The 18111-nt window shown below is 35.4% G+C and overlaps 1 protein-coding gene across 1 annotated transcript in view; it reads right to left on the reverse strand.

The window, feature by feature from the left end:
* Window positions 1-18111, reverse strand: part of OTOGL (otogelin like) — a gene marked incomplete at its 3' end in the record, with an annotated part of 117429 nt that overhangs the window by 92023 nt on the left and 7295 nt on the right. Inside the window, exons 5-8 of the mRNA XM_019630438.1 lie at window positions 16750-16848; window positions 15093-15247; window positions 6610-6731; window positions 3274-3479 (exon numbers count right to left, since the gene is read on the reverse strand). Coding sequence (XP_019485983.1) covers window positions 3274-3479; window positions 6610-6731; window positions 15093-15247; window positions 16750-16848 — 582 coding nt within the window. The remainder of the gene's footprint in view (window positions 1-3273; window positions 3480-6609; window positions 6732-15092; window positions 15248-16749; window positions 16849-18111) is intronic.

An 18111-nucleotide genomic window follows, 5' to 3' on the forward strand; every position in this document is an offset into this window, starting at 1 on the left:
TTTGCTGTATTTCTCATTTAATATCTAGAACATAGCAGGTGCTCAAAATACATTTGCTACATAAGCGAATGAATAAATAAAAGGGAGTGTGCAATATTTATTAACTAGATTATTAGAATCCTAGAGCTTTCAAACTTGTCTGGCCCACTTCATTATCTCTGCTATTGTTGGAAAAATTACACACTGAACTAAGCATGGACCCACTTAAATACAATTATTTAAAAAGGGAAAAACTGATGTTCTCTTTAAAAAATTTATAGCCATATTTCATTTAAAAACATAATTTTTGAAAGTCTGCAGAACCAAAAATATTTTCTAAAGGCCCAATTATTTTAATATTTATGCACAAATTTTAATGTGACTAAACAACCTAGGCAATCCCTTAGAGTTCACTTTAATTCCAGCTTTTCAAACACATATTTAGCTATTTTTTACCACAATGCATTAACAAAATAACCACAAAAGTTGGTTATTATGAGACTTTAATCCAAACCAATTGGTGGTCTGAGAGCCTGCAAAACTAAAATTAAAATGCTTTATATAAAACATAAAGTAATTTATTGTCCATATTTGGACATTTTTGAGAATGAAAGTGAAGCACTATTAATTACTACATTGGGAAAAATCAAGAGTAAACAAAGGTTTCTATGCTGATATGTAGCTAGCTATAGACATAAATTATGGAACAAGAATCTCAATTAAACAACAAATTAAAATCTTTCTATATCCACAGAAATTCTGAAAAGCCTCATTTCTTTGTGAAGTCATCCCTGAAGAATGAGTAGGGATGCAGAGAGAAATGCAATTTTAATCACTGTTAAGAAATTATGCATTCAATGGCATTCAATTGAACTACCTCACTGCTTCCACAGATTTATCTAATCAGCAAAGTACAGACTGAGTTTCAAGAAAAATACTAGGCATCTTAAAGCAAAAGCTAAACTAGCTCATCTGGAGACATTTTCTTGCATTATTACAGTATGGGAGAAAACCGGTGGGCAAGTTCTAGTCACATGCCTACAAATTGTTGTAAATTAGTCCTCATTGTTCTGCTTTATACTGTTCTCCAAACACAATTGTGAAAAAGCTGAAATCTCTCTTTAGGCTTCCACCTCCCACATACTTTCCAGGGTCCTTCTTGCCTTTGCCAGTTCAGCCGTAATTCGTTCCACTTGCCTCCTGCCAGCCTTCTCCCATTTACAATCTGCTAACACCCTTTTACATGCTGCCCCAGTTATTTCGCTGTGAGCAACCATTTTATGTTCCAGGTTATCAAAGGCTGTCTGACTCTTAAATCCTAATCTAAGTCTCTGTACCTCTAACAAGAGCAGGTGCTATTTTCTATCCTGACCTCTATACGATGTACCCCTGATGTTCCAGCAGAATTGCCCATAGCTGTCTTTTCTAACACTGAGATATGAATTGAGTATTATTTTTTTCATGAAGCTTTTTTGATACAGAACAAGAAATCAAGAATTACCATCGGACTGGTTCTGCCTGAGTCAAGACCTTACTTCCAAGTTTGTGAGCCCTCTCACTCTAAATACCCAACTGGATTCAAAAGACCATTTCATGATGATCCCAACACTGGTATTATGTAATACAGCATTAGTATTATGTTCACAGACGTTTGAATACTTTCTTTTACGTTTTCTCATTTGATCCTCACAGGCTGGAAGTTCTCAGGGTCATTATTATTATCTCCATTTTACATATGAGGAAACTGACTCCCTGGAACACTGACTGCTCTTTACTCCAGCCACTAGTAATCTAATCCTGATGAGGCATTATCCATCTTGGGTAAAATGTTTGCATTTTAACAAAGGCCTCTTAAAGCAATGTCTTTAATCAAATGTTTTCATTTCAGCTCCATTATAGGCTTATTTGAGACCAGATGGCAATGATTATAAATTAGCTAAAATGTATTGAGCATTAACTATATGCCAGGCACCGTACTGTGTTTTACATGGATTGTCTCATTTAATCCTTACAACTCTACAAAGTACGTACTGCTATTATATCATTAAACTTAAAAAGGTTAAAAAAAATGGCAAAGCTGAATTTGAATCCCACAATCTGACTCTGGAACCAAAACTCAAAGTAGGATTTTCCTGTGCCTTAAAACAACATATAGGCGACTCTTCCCTATTAATTTTATAATATAAAAAGGTATCACATAGCACTTTATAGAATAAAAGTCAATTTCTCATGCATTTATCTAAACATAGGATTGGGGGCCAGTCAGATCTGTAATCCAACCCTGACAGCAGCATTTATAAGTTGTGTTACATTGGGCATGTTACCTTGTGTCATTATAAAATTGAGAAAATACTACCCACCTTACAGGATGTTGTAAGGTTGGGAAAAACATAGTTACATGCTCATATACAGTATTATCAACAATATCAAGGTATATTCTTATTATTACTGATAACTCTTAAAGTTAAGAATTATTATATTCCTATTTTTCAGCTGAAGTGACTGAGCATCAGAGAAATTAAATGAGTTGCCTCCAATCACAGAGCTTATAAGAGTTGGAATAAGATTGAAAAACATGTCTGCTGATACTAAGAACAGTGTTATTTTTTATTGCATCTCTCTATGTGGAACCTAAATCATGATTATGTCCTGTGACTCTCTTCTTTTGTTGCCAGTACACATTAGTATCCAATTTGAAACAGAACACATTATTAATAGTTCACTGAGATTCGTTTTATGGCTTTGAATGAATAGATAAATGATTACAGGTACATCATTACAAATAATAAAATCTTTCCATGTTATTATTCAACTTTTATAATAGTGCTCACATTTCATTATCTTTACAAAGCTATTATTTGGCATTTATTTAATTTATTCCTATCAAGACGGGATGCAAAATAGTTTTTGTCCAAATGTGGACAATTTTGTTCCAAATGGGTCTGAGTCACTAAAATATAAGCCCTGAGAAGGGAAAAGTCTTTGTTTTGTTCACTGATGTACCCCAAGCTCCTACAACAGTGCCTGACACAAAGTAAATGCTCAGTTAATATTTTTTACATGAGTAAGTCCTGTATCTTAATTTAGCAAATGTAGACTAGCTCATAGTTTTCAAGAATGACACAAAATATTTTCCTACTCAAGCTTCACTTAAAAATCACTAAAACAGGAAAGTGATAGCTACCAATTTTACCCAACCTAGAACAAGTCGTACTCTTCTGGGCACAAAAAGGTTTATTATCAGTGAAAGAAGAAGACCTCAGAAGTACCCCTACATTTCTTCTGCTCCCTTACCTTGTAGAATGATGAAATCATCAGATTGAATGCCATTGTAGTTCCCACATAGGCCACATGATTTCCCTTTATGCACATCTGATATTTTGAGGTAAATTCCAGATATTCCATCCCAAGCCAATGAAAAACCAAAGGTTGTTTTCACCAGAATGTAGTCAGCTAGTTTCTCAATGGAAACCTGTCCAATTGTCTGAGGCAATGTTAAACTTGAAAAAATATAACAAAGGCAATCATAGAATTATGATGAAGGATCAATTAAAGATGACTTAGTTCTTCCTTGAAGTAACTTGATCAAACAAAAGATAATTATTATTCAAAATTACTTAAAAACCTATGCAGTTAGATTTCCCACACAACTATCCTATAGGAAATCTTGATATTTTTTGAAAAATACAATATGGAAATAAAAAGACAACAAAAATTATATGTTTCTCCAAATTGATGTAGATGTTATAATTGGATGATTCTTTCCACCAACCAAAAACACTTCTGCTAAATATCAGTGGTTTTTAAATTCTGGAAAATAACCTTGCTTATTTTGAATAATGAGAGCTTGAATGTATATATTTTTATCTAGAGAGTCCAAGATAATAAAAAAATGCTGCTCAAAATTTCTAATTACAAACAATGCTCAAAATGTGTAAACACATTGCTCAAATTCTGATTTTATTTCATTTTTATTTTAAATTCACTGTAAAGAAATAGGAGCTTCTATTCCCAAAACATCACCTTGGTATAAATTACTGTTTTCCAAAAGAAAAATGTCAAGGCATGATTAACTATAATTTACATGTTTAATGCTACAAAGTACATTATTAGGAATATAGAACACTTTGTCCTAGAGTACTGCATAGGGTTTATGGTCATAATTTTTAAGTTATATACAATTTTGCCTATTTAAACAACAGTCACATTGAATATTTAAATTCCTGATCCAACATCTACTCTTTTCATTTTTTAAAAGAACGTGCATATACAAAGGATGTGGGAGACATACGAGAACTATGGAAAACTAAACACCTGGACATATTAAAAGCACAATAAATCACCTAAAATACATTTGAAAGAACATTGCTCTCCTTCCATTCACAAGTATTACAGAAAAGTGCAGGTGCTAATAATTGAAGAAGTAAAAGAAAAAAAATCATTTCTATTAAGATAACTATGCTCACTGAAAATTATAATTTATAATATGAGTGAAGTGGGATGTTAATAGATATATTCAGACTGTTCTCTCAAAAACTTCAAATTAGGGATTTCCTTTCCTGTAAAAGCATGGCTACATGACACAAAAACGATAAAACTAAACACATTCATTAACAAAAGGATATTCCCTACAGAAACAATTCAAAATACCTATAACCATTTTCACAAAGATGTTTGCAGATTGTTTTTTACAGAGAATTAGTTATAAGAATAGGAAAATAACTAAAAATTTACATTGGAGAATAAATAAGAAGACTCTAGCTAACTGCTGCCATAACCTATTCTTATTAAAAATTATAAGCATGAGGAATTCACAGTAAATTCATAGTGAAAGTCAATATGAATAATATTGTTTATGTTTGCAAGTTATAAAAATTATACATGAAAAAGTGAACCATGTTTTACAAAGATATTTCACAGCGCTGAGGTGTTAATTGTATGGAGGTAGAGTTGTTTTGTGGGTATTTTTTGGTTTGATCATTTGTCATTTGATCTCTTTCACAGTAAATTGATTAAGTAAACTATTTTTTAAAATAAAAGGTGCATTATTGTGATTATTCTGATGTCTATAACATAAAAGAATGCTATTAGAGTAGGAGGATAGTAATAAACTTAGATAATCTCCCATAAATCTAAGAAAAACTCCATGCAACCTAGGCAGGAAACATTAACAGTACAAAATGAAATGAAAGCAGAAATTAATGCTGAAAATTATTCACAGGTTTGTATGTACCAAAACCCTTCATTTCACAGGTAAGAGAACAGAAGTCCAGAGAGGTAAGGAGTGATGTACAGAGCCTCACACGTTTGATTTCATTTTGGCAAACATTACTCTAGCACCTGCTGCTGTAAGTTAAGGCCATAGGCCAGGTACACCATTAGTATAAACAATTTCACTGCATAATAAGAAATCCATCCTTTTTCTATCATGCAAACTCTCTGAGTTAAAATTTAAATATTACACCTTTGATTCAACAAAGGGTTAGTATTCTTAAAAGTCTCCTTTAACGGTATTTCTGTTTTATAAAACATAATAATTTTTAAGTGTCCATTATGTTACCTAAAATCCCATAGAAGGTATCCCAAATTACTATTTAAATTTAGATCCAAGAAATACACATGTAATGTGTATTATCTTCCCTTCCAAATGCCTAAGCTTTCTTTTATAAGAAAATGAGAAGTACAGAACCCAATGGATCAAGAAAATAAGTCCCAGAGAGACAGAGGGGCCATTCTGGGTGGCCTGACTATGTGCTCAGTGCCTGGCTCCCCTTGTCCTTCATCCAAGCCCTTTCTGCTACGATCAGCTGCCTCTTAAGGAATCGAAACTGAGAAAAAGAAGCACAAAGATTGGTAAGGCCGTTGCACTGGAAAGAATCCTCATGGTTCAGACACTTGCTAGTGAATTCTGAATGATGAATAGAATTGCTCCATCCCACAATTTACTTTTCCTGGCATAACTCAGCCAAGAAATATTTAAGTCTGAGCACCTCTATAATTATTAAGATTAGGAGGTGGGTTATTCCACAGTATTCCTCTTTTAAAATTATGAAACCTTCCACCAATTAAATAAATATCCCCTTCCCCAAAACTCTCAGATCTTATTCTTGGCAGACAGGAAACTGGAAGTGGCCCCTCTCTGATCCATCCAAGAAGGCCAGTTGCATATTAGCTCTAAATCTTTGTCAGAACATTAATGGAAAATCTCAAGTGACACCCAGACTTCACTAATAAAAATTCAGAAAAAAGGCTTGCAGAGGTGTAGTTCAAAGTTTTTGCTTAAACAAAAAAAAGAAAAAAGAGAAGATATAAAAAGAGGGCAAAAATAATTGAAGACTTAAACTATGAAGATATCTTTCAAATCTCTCTTAGAAACAAATATAATTTTTTTTCTTCACCTATGTAAACATATTTGTATCCTACATAAGCATTAGGGTGGTTAAACTGGTTAGATCTGGCCACCTGTTTGGCCTTGGGGACTGAAGTTTTAATATTTATGTGATATAACTTCAAGGCTATTGTTGAAAAGAAAGCTTCTCTACCTACTCTCAATTCACTTCCAGTGTGAGATGTTTGAAAATGCTATCAATCCATGGTGTTATTTGCATTATATCATTTATTATATCTTACCTGATTCCATTCTTTCTTATTTCATGCCCAGAAATTCTAATTTCCACTTGGTCTGAAAAGAACAAGCTGATTGACCGATAACAATAATACACTGAACCAAGGCACTTAGGGCTATTATGAACCTTAAAGGGAGAAAAACAAAAGAAAGGATAGGAACAAATATGGATATATGCCTTCATAAAACTACAATGTATACCTACATTATTACAGCATTATTAGTCCTGCAACACTTTACAAAATTATAACTACATTCAGGATTTTCAAGAGGAAAGAAATATTCATCTCAGGAACTGGACAACAGAACTAATTTCACAGTACAATTTAACTCAGCATTTAAATATATATGTATGTGTGTGTATGTGTGTGTGTGTCTGTGTGTGTGTGTGTGTGTGTATACTAAACATTTTATATATATATATAAATTATATATATATATATATAATGTTTAGATACTTCTTACAGGAAGACTATAGACCACAAAGAAACACGTTTGTAATGTCCATGCCCATATTTTTTACCTATTAGAGAATCATGAAATAGAGCTTCAAATAAAGCAAACACAAAGCAATACTGTAAAGGTTGCAACAGTGACTATAGCCTCACTAAAAATAAAATTGACCAAACACTTTAAGGAAGAGAGATTATTTCTCAAAAAATTGATGGGAAAATTAGTTTACTAATAAAAAGAAAAACGAAAGCAAGGAAGAAAAGAAGAAAGAAGAGGAGAAAGCAAAGAAAAGACGAGAAGAATATCTCATTCCAAAAATAATATCAGAAGGTCCAAAAAGTAAAGTATAATCATAAAACCATAAAATAACTGAAAGAAAATATAAATAACTATGTAGCTGGGGAATAACTTTCTAAGCATAAAAGTGATAAGAAAAATGACCAATGGTAAGGTAGGTTTTTAACATTGCAAGAATGTACTGTATATTAATTTAATGAATAATCAGTAAATTTTATTGATGCCTTATTACCTACCAGGCATTATTCTAGATTCTAGGCATGCAACAGTCAATAAAACAGACAAAAACACCTGCCCTCATGAAACTTATATTCCATCAGAGGAAAACAGTTAATAAAAAATATAACTAAATGTGACTAAAATATGTACTATGCTAGATGACATGAAGGAGAAACATTAAGCAGGCAAAGGGGATAAAGTGCGTGTGCCAAGGGTTGGAGGACAATTTTAGATTAAGTGACAACAAAAGCCTCATTGAGAAGGGGAAATTCTAGTAAAGATGAAAGCAGTGTAAGAGCAAGCCATATGGCCATTTAGAAGACCGTTCTAAGCAAAGGAACTAGCAAGCGCAAAAGCCTGAAGGAGAAGTATGCCTAAAATGTTGGCAGTATTCAGGAATCCAGGCATCTGACCCCAGGCAGGATATTAGAGGACTTTGCTTTGAAGAAACAAAATGGAAAAAAGACATACAGATATTCATATCTGGGGCTTATCTAATGAAACCAGATTCTCCCTGCTCAATATCCCACCAGGCAAGCGAGCTCCCATCCATATATTCAGAGCTTTCAAAACCTAATTCTCAAATGTGAATAAGCATTCATGGATCATTTGATAAAAGCCTGCAGCATGAAAGACAGCAAATAAACAAACAAAAGAAAAGTCAAAAAAATCAAAAACAATTCAGAAAAATAAACTTTTAAAAATCCATAATTAATATCTTCAGAGAGAAAAGTGAGTATATATCATTCATGAAACAAGAATAAAGTTCTGTTAAAAATGAAATTCAAAGAATAAAAATAAATAACTGGATATTAACAATATCATAGGAGAAACATATAACTGAAATATAAAGGCTGGGAGATAAATATCTAAGAGTTGGAAATAAATGTCCCAAAACGTTGACCAAAATGAAAAAAGATGGACAATAGGGAAGAATCAGTGAGGAAATTAAAGAATCAATCACTCAGTTTATGATATCCAATATCTGAAAAACAGAATTTCTAAAAAAAGAGGAAGAGAGGATATTTTGAAAGAAAATAGAGAAAATATATATTATGCCAAAACTAAAGGACTTATGAAGCTTGAAAGGGCCCATCAAGTCTCAAGCACAATAAATGAAAAAAATATATAAAAACAACTTACATAATCATGAAATCTTACAACCCTGGGGATAAAGACTCTATTTAAAAATTTCTGAAGGGGTTGGGGCAAACCACATGCAAAATGATCAAAAATCAGAATTGATTGAATTACAAAATTATAAAGTGATTTCTAAATTATAATCAAGGTTTCAAAATTTTCACTTTCATGCACACTTTCCAGGAAAATATCATTTATTTCCAGCAAGCAACTTGAAAATATCGTCAATTAAAACAGGTGAGTAAAGAAGGAAGATGAACTGGGTCTCTGCTCAATCACCATTACACATAATCACTGTTCACATATTTGAAGTATCCAATAGGATTTTTAGGGACTATCTCTCAAGTTTGAGTAAAGTTCAAGGATCACTAGATATTTCATGGGATCCAAGAAACAGAGAAACCAATATGACGAAAGAACAAAAATTCTCCAGGAAGATGATGAAGAGAAATCCCAAGTGCCAGGTGTATAGTAGGCTTGAAAGCAACCAATCTCAACTGAGCAGAGAACAAAGGACTGAGGAATGGGCATTTCATGGGGGAAAAGAGAAACTGAGGGACTGCCTAAACTATCTAAACATACTGAGAAGAATTTTACAGAGTTTGGAGGAAAAAAGTGAGTGCAGTATAGAAAATGCAGCAAACAAAAACTTATATAACTGTTAACTTTATACAAATCTACAAAGAAGAGAAATAAAGTCATAACAACCTATTGGAATCTGCACAAAACAATATTTATATGAATATTATTCATATATGTATAATATGTAAAAATAATAAATTAAAAACGACATATGATTTAACCAAAACTGGTGCTGTAATTCTATTAGGAGGAGGGAAGGAAAGTGCATGTGAGTGTTAGGGGCAGGAAGGGTGATGTAATTGAGATGTTTCCCAATTTTTCATAGTAGGAAGTAAACGATAAAGACCTTTTAAAAGTAAATTAAAAATAGCATATTTTTACATGTAAAATAAAAGCCAGAAGAAACAGCTAAAAAAAGGTGAAGTAATTACTTTTGGGGAATCAGGCTTCACCTGGGACCCCCCAGTGAAGGAAGGCAGGTACAATTTTTTTTCTTTCTATGCTTTGATGAAATATTTTAAACTATGTACATGTATTACTTTCAGAAAAATAAAATTGAATTTAATCCTCCGTCGGGCACAACTGGTCTCACAGATTCATTGTACACAAAGATGCCGCTATGAAATACGCCTTTACTGTACTAAGTCACAAACATGACTGGCGATGGGTCATGGTAGAGAGGGAAGATACAGAAGCAATGAGCCATGATACTTAAGTTAACTGTTAGATATTTGAAAATTTGTATGCAATGAATCTGTGAGATCAGTTGCACCCAATGGAGGGTTAAAGAAGAAAGAAAAGAATCAGGAGTATTAAAAATATATGCATAAAGATGTTTATCAATGTATCTTTCCAAGGTCAAGATGGTAGAGCAAGTAAATGTGCTTTCCCCCCTCATGACCACATCAACAGTACAACTAAACTACAGAACAAATATCATTGAGACTTGCCTAAAGTCTAGCTGAACAGAACTCCTACAATTAAGAACATACAGTAGAAACCACCTTGAGACTGGTATAAGGGGCAGAGATGCCGAACAGACAGGTCCCACACCCATGTGTGACATTTTAAAATCTGGAGGGATATCTCGACTGTAGAGGTTCCCACAGAGGAGTGAGGGTCTAAGCCCCACCCCGGGCTCCCCAGCCCAGGGTTCCAGTGCAAGGAAGAGAAGTCTGCACTATTTCTGGCTGTGAAAACCAGGGAAGATTGTGGCTGAGTGAGACGGAGGGCAGTTGGAGTTGCAGACATTCCTCTTAAAGGGTCCGTGCAACTTCCTTGTTGATGAACTCACTCACTCTGAGCTCCAGCACTGGGGCAGCCATTCGAAAGGTGCCAGGGGCACACAGGAAGGAACTGAATTATCAGGATTCAGGGCAAGGGCTAGAGGGGCAGCTTTCTCCAAGAAGAAAGTGCTGGCAGAAGCCATTGTTCCTTTATCGAGCCCTCCCCCTACCCAGCTTGCATGTACAGGTGGCCGCCAGATCTGAGTCTCCATCAACCTGACTAGCACTGTTTGCTCTGCCCTGGTGACTCCCTGAGACCCCGCCCCACCCAACTTGAGGTCCCACTTAAGCCACTTCTAGTGGCTTTTCCATACAAGCATCCTATCCTGGCTCATGCTATGAACTCAAAGGTTCTCAAACCCCAAACAAGCAGCATCTGGCCTCAGCATGCTCCGTACCTCTTGCTAAGCAGCCCAGAAGCAGGCACTAGTGGCAGTTGGCCTCAGTCTGCAGCTTAGCCTCTCCCAGGCACCTGAAAGTTCAGTACAACTGGCAACCTTCTGCAGATCACATTGTAGCTCATACCAAGAGGCCCTGGGAAGGTCACAGGCAATGGCTGACCTTGGCCTGCAACAGAGTCCCTCCCAAGAGGCCCCAGAACCAACACACCTGGTGGCCAGCTTCAGACAACACCAGAGTATCACCCAACCACCTCCACAAAAGACGCATCCTAAGGGCAGACTGGGCAGGCACCAGAGCCCTGCTAAAGCAAATCCTGATCCGTAAGGCCAGCCCCTGAAAAACAGTTCCTCCAATATAGTCACAGCCAATCCTCACAACCAGTCAACCTGAGGGTCAATCCCTCCCATTGATCTGTAAGCAACAACCATGCTCAACTACAAAAGGAAGGCACACACAACTCACACAAAGGATACGCCTGGAGCACCAGACTCAGGTGACCAGGGAGACTGTGCCACTGGGCCCCATAGGACACCTACTACACAAAACCACTCTAAGACTGGGAGACATAGAATCTCTACCTAATACATAGAAACAAACACAGCAGGCTGCTAGAAAAGGGAAACAAACATGTCCCAAGTGAAAGAACAGAACAATGCTCCAGAAAAAGAACTAAACAAAACAGAAACAAGCAATCTACTAGACACAGGGTTCAAAACACTGGTTATAAGGATGTTCAGTGATCTCAGTGAGAACTGCACAAAGAGATAAGAAATATAAAAATTGAAATAGAAAACATAAAAAAAGAACCAGTCAGAAATAAAGAATGTGATAATTGAAATAAAGAATACATTAGAAGGAATCAACAGTAGATTAGATGAAGCAGAGAATCAAATCAGTGATTTGGAAGATAAGGTAGCAGAAAATATCTAATCAGAACATCAAAAAGAAAAAAGAATCCCAAAAAACAAGGATAGTTTAAGGGGCCTCAAGTATAATAACATTCACATTATAGAAATACTAGAATGATAAAAGAGAGAGCAAAGAATTGAAAACTTATTTGAAGAAATAATGACTAAAAAATGTCTTAACCTAGTGAAGGGAATAGGCAAAGAAGCCCAGGAAGTACAGAGAGTCCCAAACACAATGAACCCAAAGAGGCCCACACCAAGACACATTATAATTAAAATGGCAAAGGTTAAAGATAAGGAGAGAATCTTAAAAGCAGCAAGAGAAAAGCAGTTAGTTACCTACAAGGGAGCTCCCATGAGACTGTCAGCTAATTTCACAACAGAAACTTTGCAGACCAGAAGGGACTGGCAGGAAAAATTCAAAGTTATGAAAAGCAATGACATACAACCAAGATTACTCTACCCAGCAAAGCTATCATTTAGAACTGAAGAACAGATAAGAAGTTTCCCAGACAAGAAAAAGCTAAAGGAGTTCATCACCACCAAATCAATATTACAAGAAATATGAGAGGGATTTTTTTAAGAAGAAGAAGAAGGGGAAAAAAAGATAATAAATGTGAATAATAAAGTGTCAATAACTACATATCTATTAACAATTACTTTGAATCTAAATGGATTAAATGCTCCAATCAAAAATATATAGGGTGGCTAGATAAGAAAACAAGACTATAAAATGCTGCCTACCACAGAGACTCACTTCAGATCGAAAGACACACACAGACTGAAAGTAAAGGGATGGAAAAAGATATTTCATGAAAATGGAAACAACAACAATAAAAAGCCCTGGGTTAGGAATACTTATACTAGACAACATAGACTTTAAAACAAAGGCTATACCAAGAGACAAACAAGGACCCAGTAATCCCAACTCTGGGTGTTTATCTGAAAAAAACCCTAACACTATTTAAGGGGGCTTGTGTATCCATATGTTTATTGCAGCATTATTTATAATAGCCAAGATAGGGAGGCAGCCTGGGTGTCCATCAATGCATGAATGGATAAAGAAGAGGTGGTACATATATGCAATGGAATATTACTCAGCCATTAGAAAAATGAAGTCTTGCCATCTGCAATAACATGAATGAACCTAGTGCATATTGTGCTGAGTGGATTAAGCAGACAAGAGACAGACAAATGACATATGAGTTCACTTATATGTGGAATCTAGAGAACAGGATAAACAAATAAACAAAACAGAAACAAGCTCATAAATACAGAAAGCATTTTGATGATGGCCGGGTTCAGGAGGCGGGATGGGTTAAGGAGGAGGGAATTAAAAGGTACAAAATAGTAGTTACAAAATAGTTATGGGAAAGTAGGGTATAGCATGGGAATATAGTCAGTAGTCTTATAATAACTACATATAGCATCAAATGTATACTGGGTTTATCGGGGTGATCACTTAGTCTGAATGTCTAATCACTGTGTTGTATAACTGAAACTAATATAATATTGTATGTCAACTCTAATTAAATTTTTTTAAATATTAAAAAAGAAGACCTGATCAGCAATAGTTGATGATGAATATATATATATTTTTAAATACTGAAAATGTTTTTTAACCTAAATTTCTAAAACACAGCATAGTTAAATAATTTGAGTATTCCATGAGTTGGAACAAATATAGCTAATAAAATTTGTGTTTGTCAAAGATATTTGACATGGAAGAAAGTACTTGATATAATGTTAAGTGAAAATATAGGACAGACAATTATACATAATAAGATTTCAAAATTATAAATGTGTATAAAATCCAGAGGGAAATATATGTAGCCATTAGCAATAGTACCTCTTGACTAGTAATTCTAGTATTATTTTTTAGACTTCTCTAACTGTTTCTAATTTTCTACAATTGAAGTGTACTACTTCTATAACCAGGGAAAAGATGATATTTAAAATAAATGGATTTGTTGATTTAAAAGCAAATTCCACCAACCCAAAACAGGGCCAAGTAGAAACAATATCTATTAACTCTGGAAGCACAGTTCAGTAGCATGTGTTATTATCAAAGGATAGATTATCTAGTTGACACCTTAGGCCTCAAAGGGGTGAGACACTGGACAAGAACATTTCAATGAAGGAGTCAGGAGAGATAAACCCAGCCAGAGAGTGCAGGAGTAAAGAACAATAGGGGACTGGGAACAGGAGCCCTATAAGTACTGAAAGTGTATTTCACTAACTCTCCTGGCTAAAGAGACCTCTTAATTTTTTTACTTTTAGGCCCCGTAAGTTAACTTTCAGTAGAGCTCATTTCCTTTCTGGGTCATAAGGATTTGTTGTTCTTGAAAAGCTTCAAGACCTACTTTTTAATATGTGCCTCACCTAGGAGAGGAAAAGAATCTAGGCCACTCCAATATGCATTAGAAAGGAAAAAGAAAACAGAGATTCCAACAAATCAGAGCTATGGAGAGTTTGGCTTTTGAACAAGACAGCAAAGCAGTTTCCTGGGTGTGCTTTAAGTTTCCTGGAAACTCAGGTGAAGCTAGTGGGCAGGGAAAGAGGGGCCTGACTTCCTTACTTTACCTAGAGCTACTCTGCAGCTTACATTTTGAGATGTCTCCTAAGAACTCTTTAGAAACAAGAATTCCAAAACTATCATGTGGCATCAATCTACCTAGCAATTAGCTGCCTGTGCCCATATCCTTTGGCCTGTGCTTATGTAATTCACGTTCTCCATTTTATGAATTTCAACCTCCGGTTCATTCTGAGAGGTGCCGTTTTTAAACATTGAGCCAGGTGGCATCACACTGGAAGTTCCAAAAAGGAATCATATATAAGAAATATTGTTGGTGCTTGTACTCACCCCCTTTTCAAAATGATCAAATAAAACCTGAAAAATTGGGATAGCAACTGGAGTTGACATTCTGACATGTAGACATTGCTACATTGCCTATAAATCCCTCCCACATGGATTCAAACCCTCCCTTCTCCCAGTCGTAGGTCCCATCTTGATAGAACTATACTTAATATAGCTGCAAATTTTATCCATTTCATTAAAAACCCAACCCCCCTCTCTCCCCAGTCAGAGCTCTAGGTATTCATGCTATGATTATCACACATTTTCCATCATTTGTCCGGTACTGTAAAAATACAGACAACACCAGAAATAGTTTAAGTTAATTATGCTCTAGGATCACTTACCCATACAGTGTACTGAGGCTCCAAATTACCACAGTCCTTTGCAAAAATGTAAGAACAGTTTCCTGGGAAATAATAGTAGATGCCATCAAAAGTTTCAAAGTGGTACTGTCCCCAGGTTTTGCAAATCCCATCTCTGCCATTGCCCATGTTTGGCACTGAAAAGAAATAGGATAATATTTAGTAGAATAAAGTAAATGACACCTGTTTCTGGCAAGGTTCAGTCACGGTAGTTCTATTTTATTAAAATAAATATTTTCTTCTTTGGTGGTCAATATCTTGCAGAAAGAAATAACTAATATAAAATTACTAGTGTCTCTCAAAACTATTAAAACTCTCCTGAAGAAAAGCATGGTCTCCAAGTTGTTCTTGAAGAAAGGATTTATGTTAGAAGTTTCTGTAATTCTTACTTCCAAAGAAGACTCTGGAACAAAGGCAGAGTAGGGAGAATGATACAGTAAAAGATGATAGTGCTAAAGCAATATAATGGCTCAGAAAAGAAAATGTCACCACTGAGTGTCCTAAAAATTAGCCTAGGCAGCACGAGTATTCCAGTCTCCACAATTTGTCCAACAATATTGTCACAAAACCCAGAGAAAAATAACCACCACCAAAAAAAAATTCATGTTTATATGTATAGGGATGGGGAGCATTAGTCATCCAAAGTATGCTGGAATTTAAGACCTCAAACTGGCCAAATTTTAGGCAATGTTTGTTTTAACGCACATAACCTCATCTCCCGTTGTCTTCATGCCTACCTCTCTTCTTATCCTTGTAGTTAGCTCTCTGTTCTATTTTGATTTTCTAGACTCTTCCCTTTAGAATAACGTGAACATCGATGACATTTATTGAGCACTCGATATGTGTAAAATATTTTAATACCCTCTGTAGGGAGCATAATTTTTACCTAAATTTAGTTTTGGCCAATTTTGCCTTTTCAGAAAAAAACACAGTGACTCATTATTGACACAGTCTTCTCTGACAATATGCCTTACCTCTGTGGTAAATTTTCATAAAGCATCTTATACTTTCTCCCATAGAACATGTCACAAGAATGATTAATGTGTATCTGTTGTTTTTTAGTCCCCACCTCTAGCTTGTAACCTCCAGAAGAACAGAAACCGATTTATATTATTCATTATCATGTCCCCAGTGCCTAGCCTGGGATCTAATAGATGCTTAATACTCATTGTACAAATGAATATTTATTGATCATTATTGACATAGGATCCTAACCTAGACACTGTGGGTAAAAATATTTTTTAAGGATCCTCTGCTTTGAAGAGCTCTCAATATTATTTCTATTTTATTTACAGAATGTCCACTTAATTCAAAGTCAAAAAGAACGTGTGGCTCCAAATAATAAATCTAATTTACCGAGCAAAAAAGAGATGAATGAGATCCTGGTTTTAATGGAGCAGTACCATCTACAGTGGAAAAAAATACTTGAGGAAATAGTAGCGGTAAGTGAGAAAGGAAAGTGGGCATATCAACTTTCTTTTACATTGTTTCTGAATTACTGGAATGAATTGTGAGCACTCAAATTAATACACAATATGATTGTAACAACTCCCAATGGACAAACAGTAATATAGCAAATTATGCCTAAACGTTTTCTTCAGCATCTCGTAGTTCTCTCATAAGTATTCCTGAAACTTACCAATCTGGCACCTTGTCCCAAGTGCCTGAAATATTTGACAGTCACATGTACCACTCTGAGAACAGAAAGCTCCGTTAAGGCACTCATGAGGACAAGAACCTGAGGAGCAAAAAAAAAAAAAATGTTATCTCCTGGTGTGCCTCAGTTCTTATAAACATAGTATGTCAAGATTTAGCTTGGACTGAGTGTTACCACTGTTAACTCAAACAGAGCCCTGGGCCTCTTGCCTTGATGAGCTAAAAAATTAAGCCCGTCAAGTCTTTATCTAGTTCATTTCATTATGTGTGCTGTGAAACAAGAAAGACAGGCTTTCACATCTCAAACTACTCTGAGAGCAAAGGTTAGCCTCCTTCAAGCAATTGAAAGGTCAAGTTCCCATGTAAGGAATCCCTGTCCCAGATGATGAGAACCAGAACTAAACAAGCTGCAGATGATTGCGCTGATGGAGTTTGGCACAAACCGCACGTCGGAGGGGCTCCTTCTCCAGGAGCAAGTGCTGTATTAAAGAATTGCATCCATCATTAGTTTGAGGGATCGGGCAGAGTAGAAAACTCAAAAGGAAACTCCCATTTTTTAAGAGAACGATTAAACATTTCATTTGAAGTTTGTGTATTAATCCTCAGGCTCAATTACAAACGATGCATTTTTTTCTGACCTAGACTTCTACTGGGACAGAAGCCGAAGTCATTGCTGGTTGTTACCAAAAAATATTCTTTCTTTCATGGAAGGGAAAATTGCTCCCCAAGGGTTATGTTGAAAAGAGGAAGCAAGGAACTATGAGAGCTCCTGAGTGAGTTTTAAAAACACAAATGAATCACAATGAAAATGTTTCCTCTAATAAGGAGAGGACATGAGGCAACTGGCAAAACTCAAGCAAGAAGCATTTAAGTAACACATCCAGAGAACTAGAGGGTATCTTTGAGTCACTATAAAATATTACTAAAGATTAGACCTCCTGGAATATGTTAAGGTCATGAAAGCCCTTATCTAACTGCAGTCATTTAACCACAGCTCTGCCAAAGGCAAGAATTAGGAAATCCTATTATCCTTCCACCTTAAGACCAATTGATCTAAATTCTCTGTTTACATTTAAAGATGGACAACTCTCTTAAGTATTGGATCCTTGGGAAAGTCATGATGTATTTTTCTATGTTTTTCAACGCAAAAATGTGTCATGACTTTCCCAACAACCCAATAATGTATCTTTTTTTTCCGTTTAGGAAGCATTTTATTGTTGCTCCAAGTTTAAGAATTTTCCCTGACCAAAAATCAACTTTCAGAAAACCTCCCACATAACCCTGCTCAGTTTCTGAACTTGGTTTTTGCAGACATATCAACATATTTCTCTGCAACACGGACAAT

Source organism: Hipposideros armiger, unplaced genomic scaffold (genome assembly GCF_001890085.2).
Source record: "Hipposideros armiger isolate ML-2016 unplaced genomic scaffold, ASM189008v1 scaffold_913, whole genome shotgun sequence".
Taxonomy (NCBI): domain Eukaryota; kingdom Metazoa; phylum Chordata; class Mammalia; order Chiroptera; family Hipposideridae; genus Hipposideros; species Hipposideros armiger.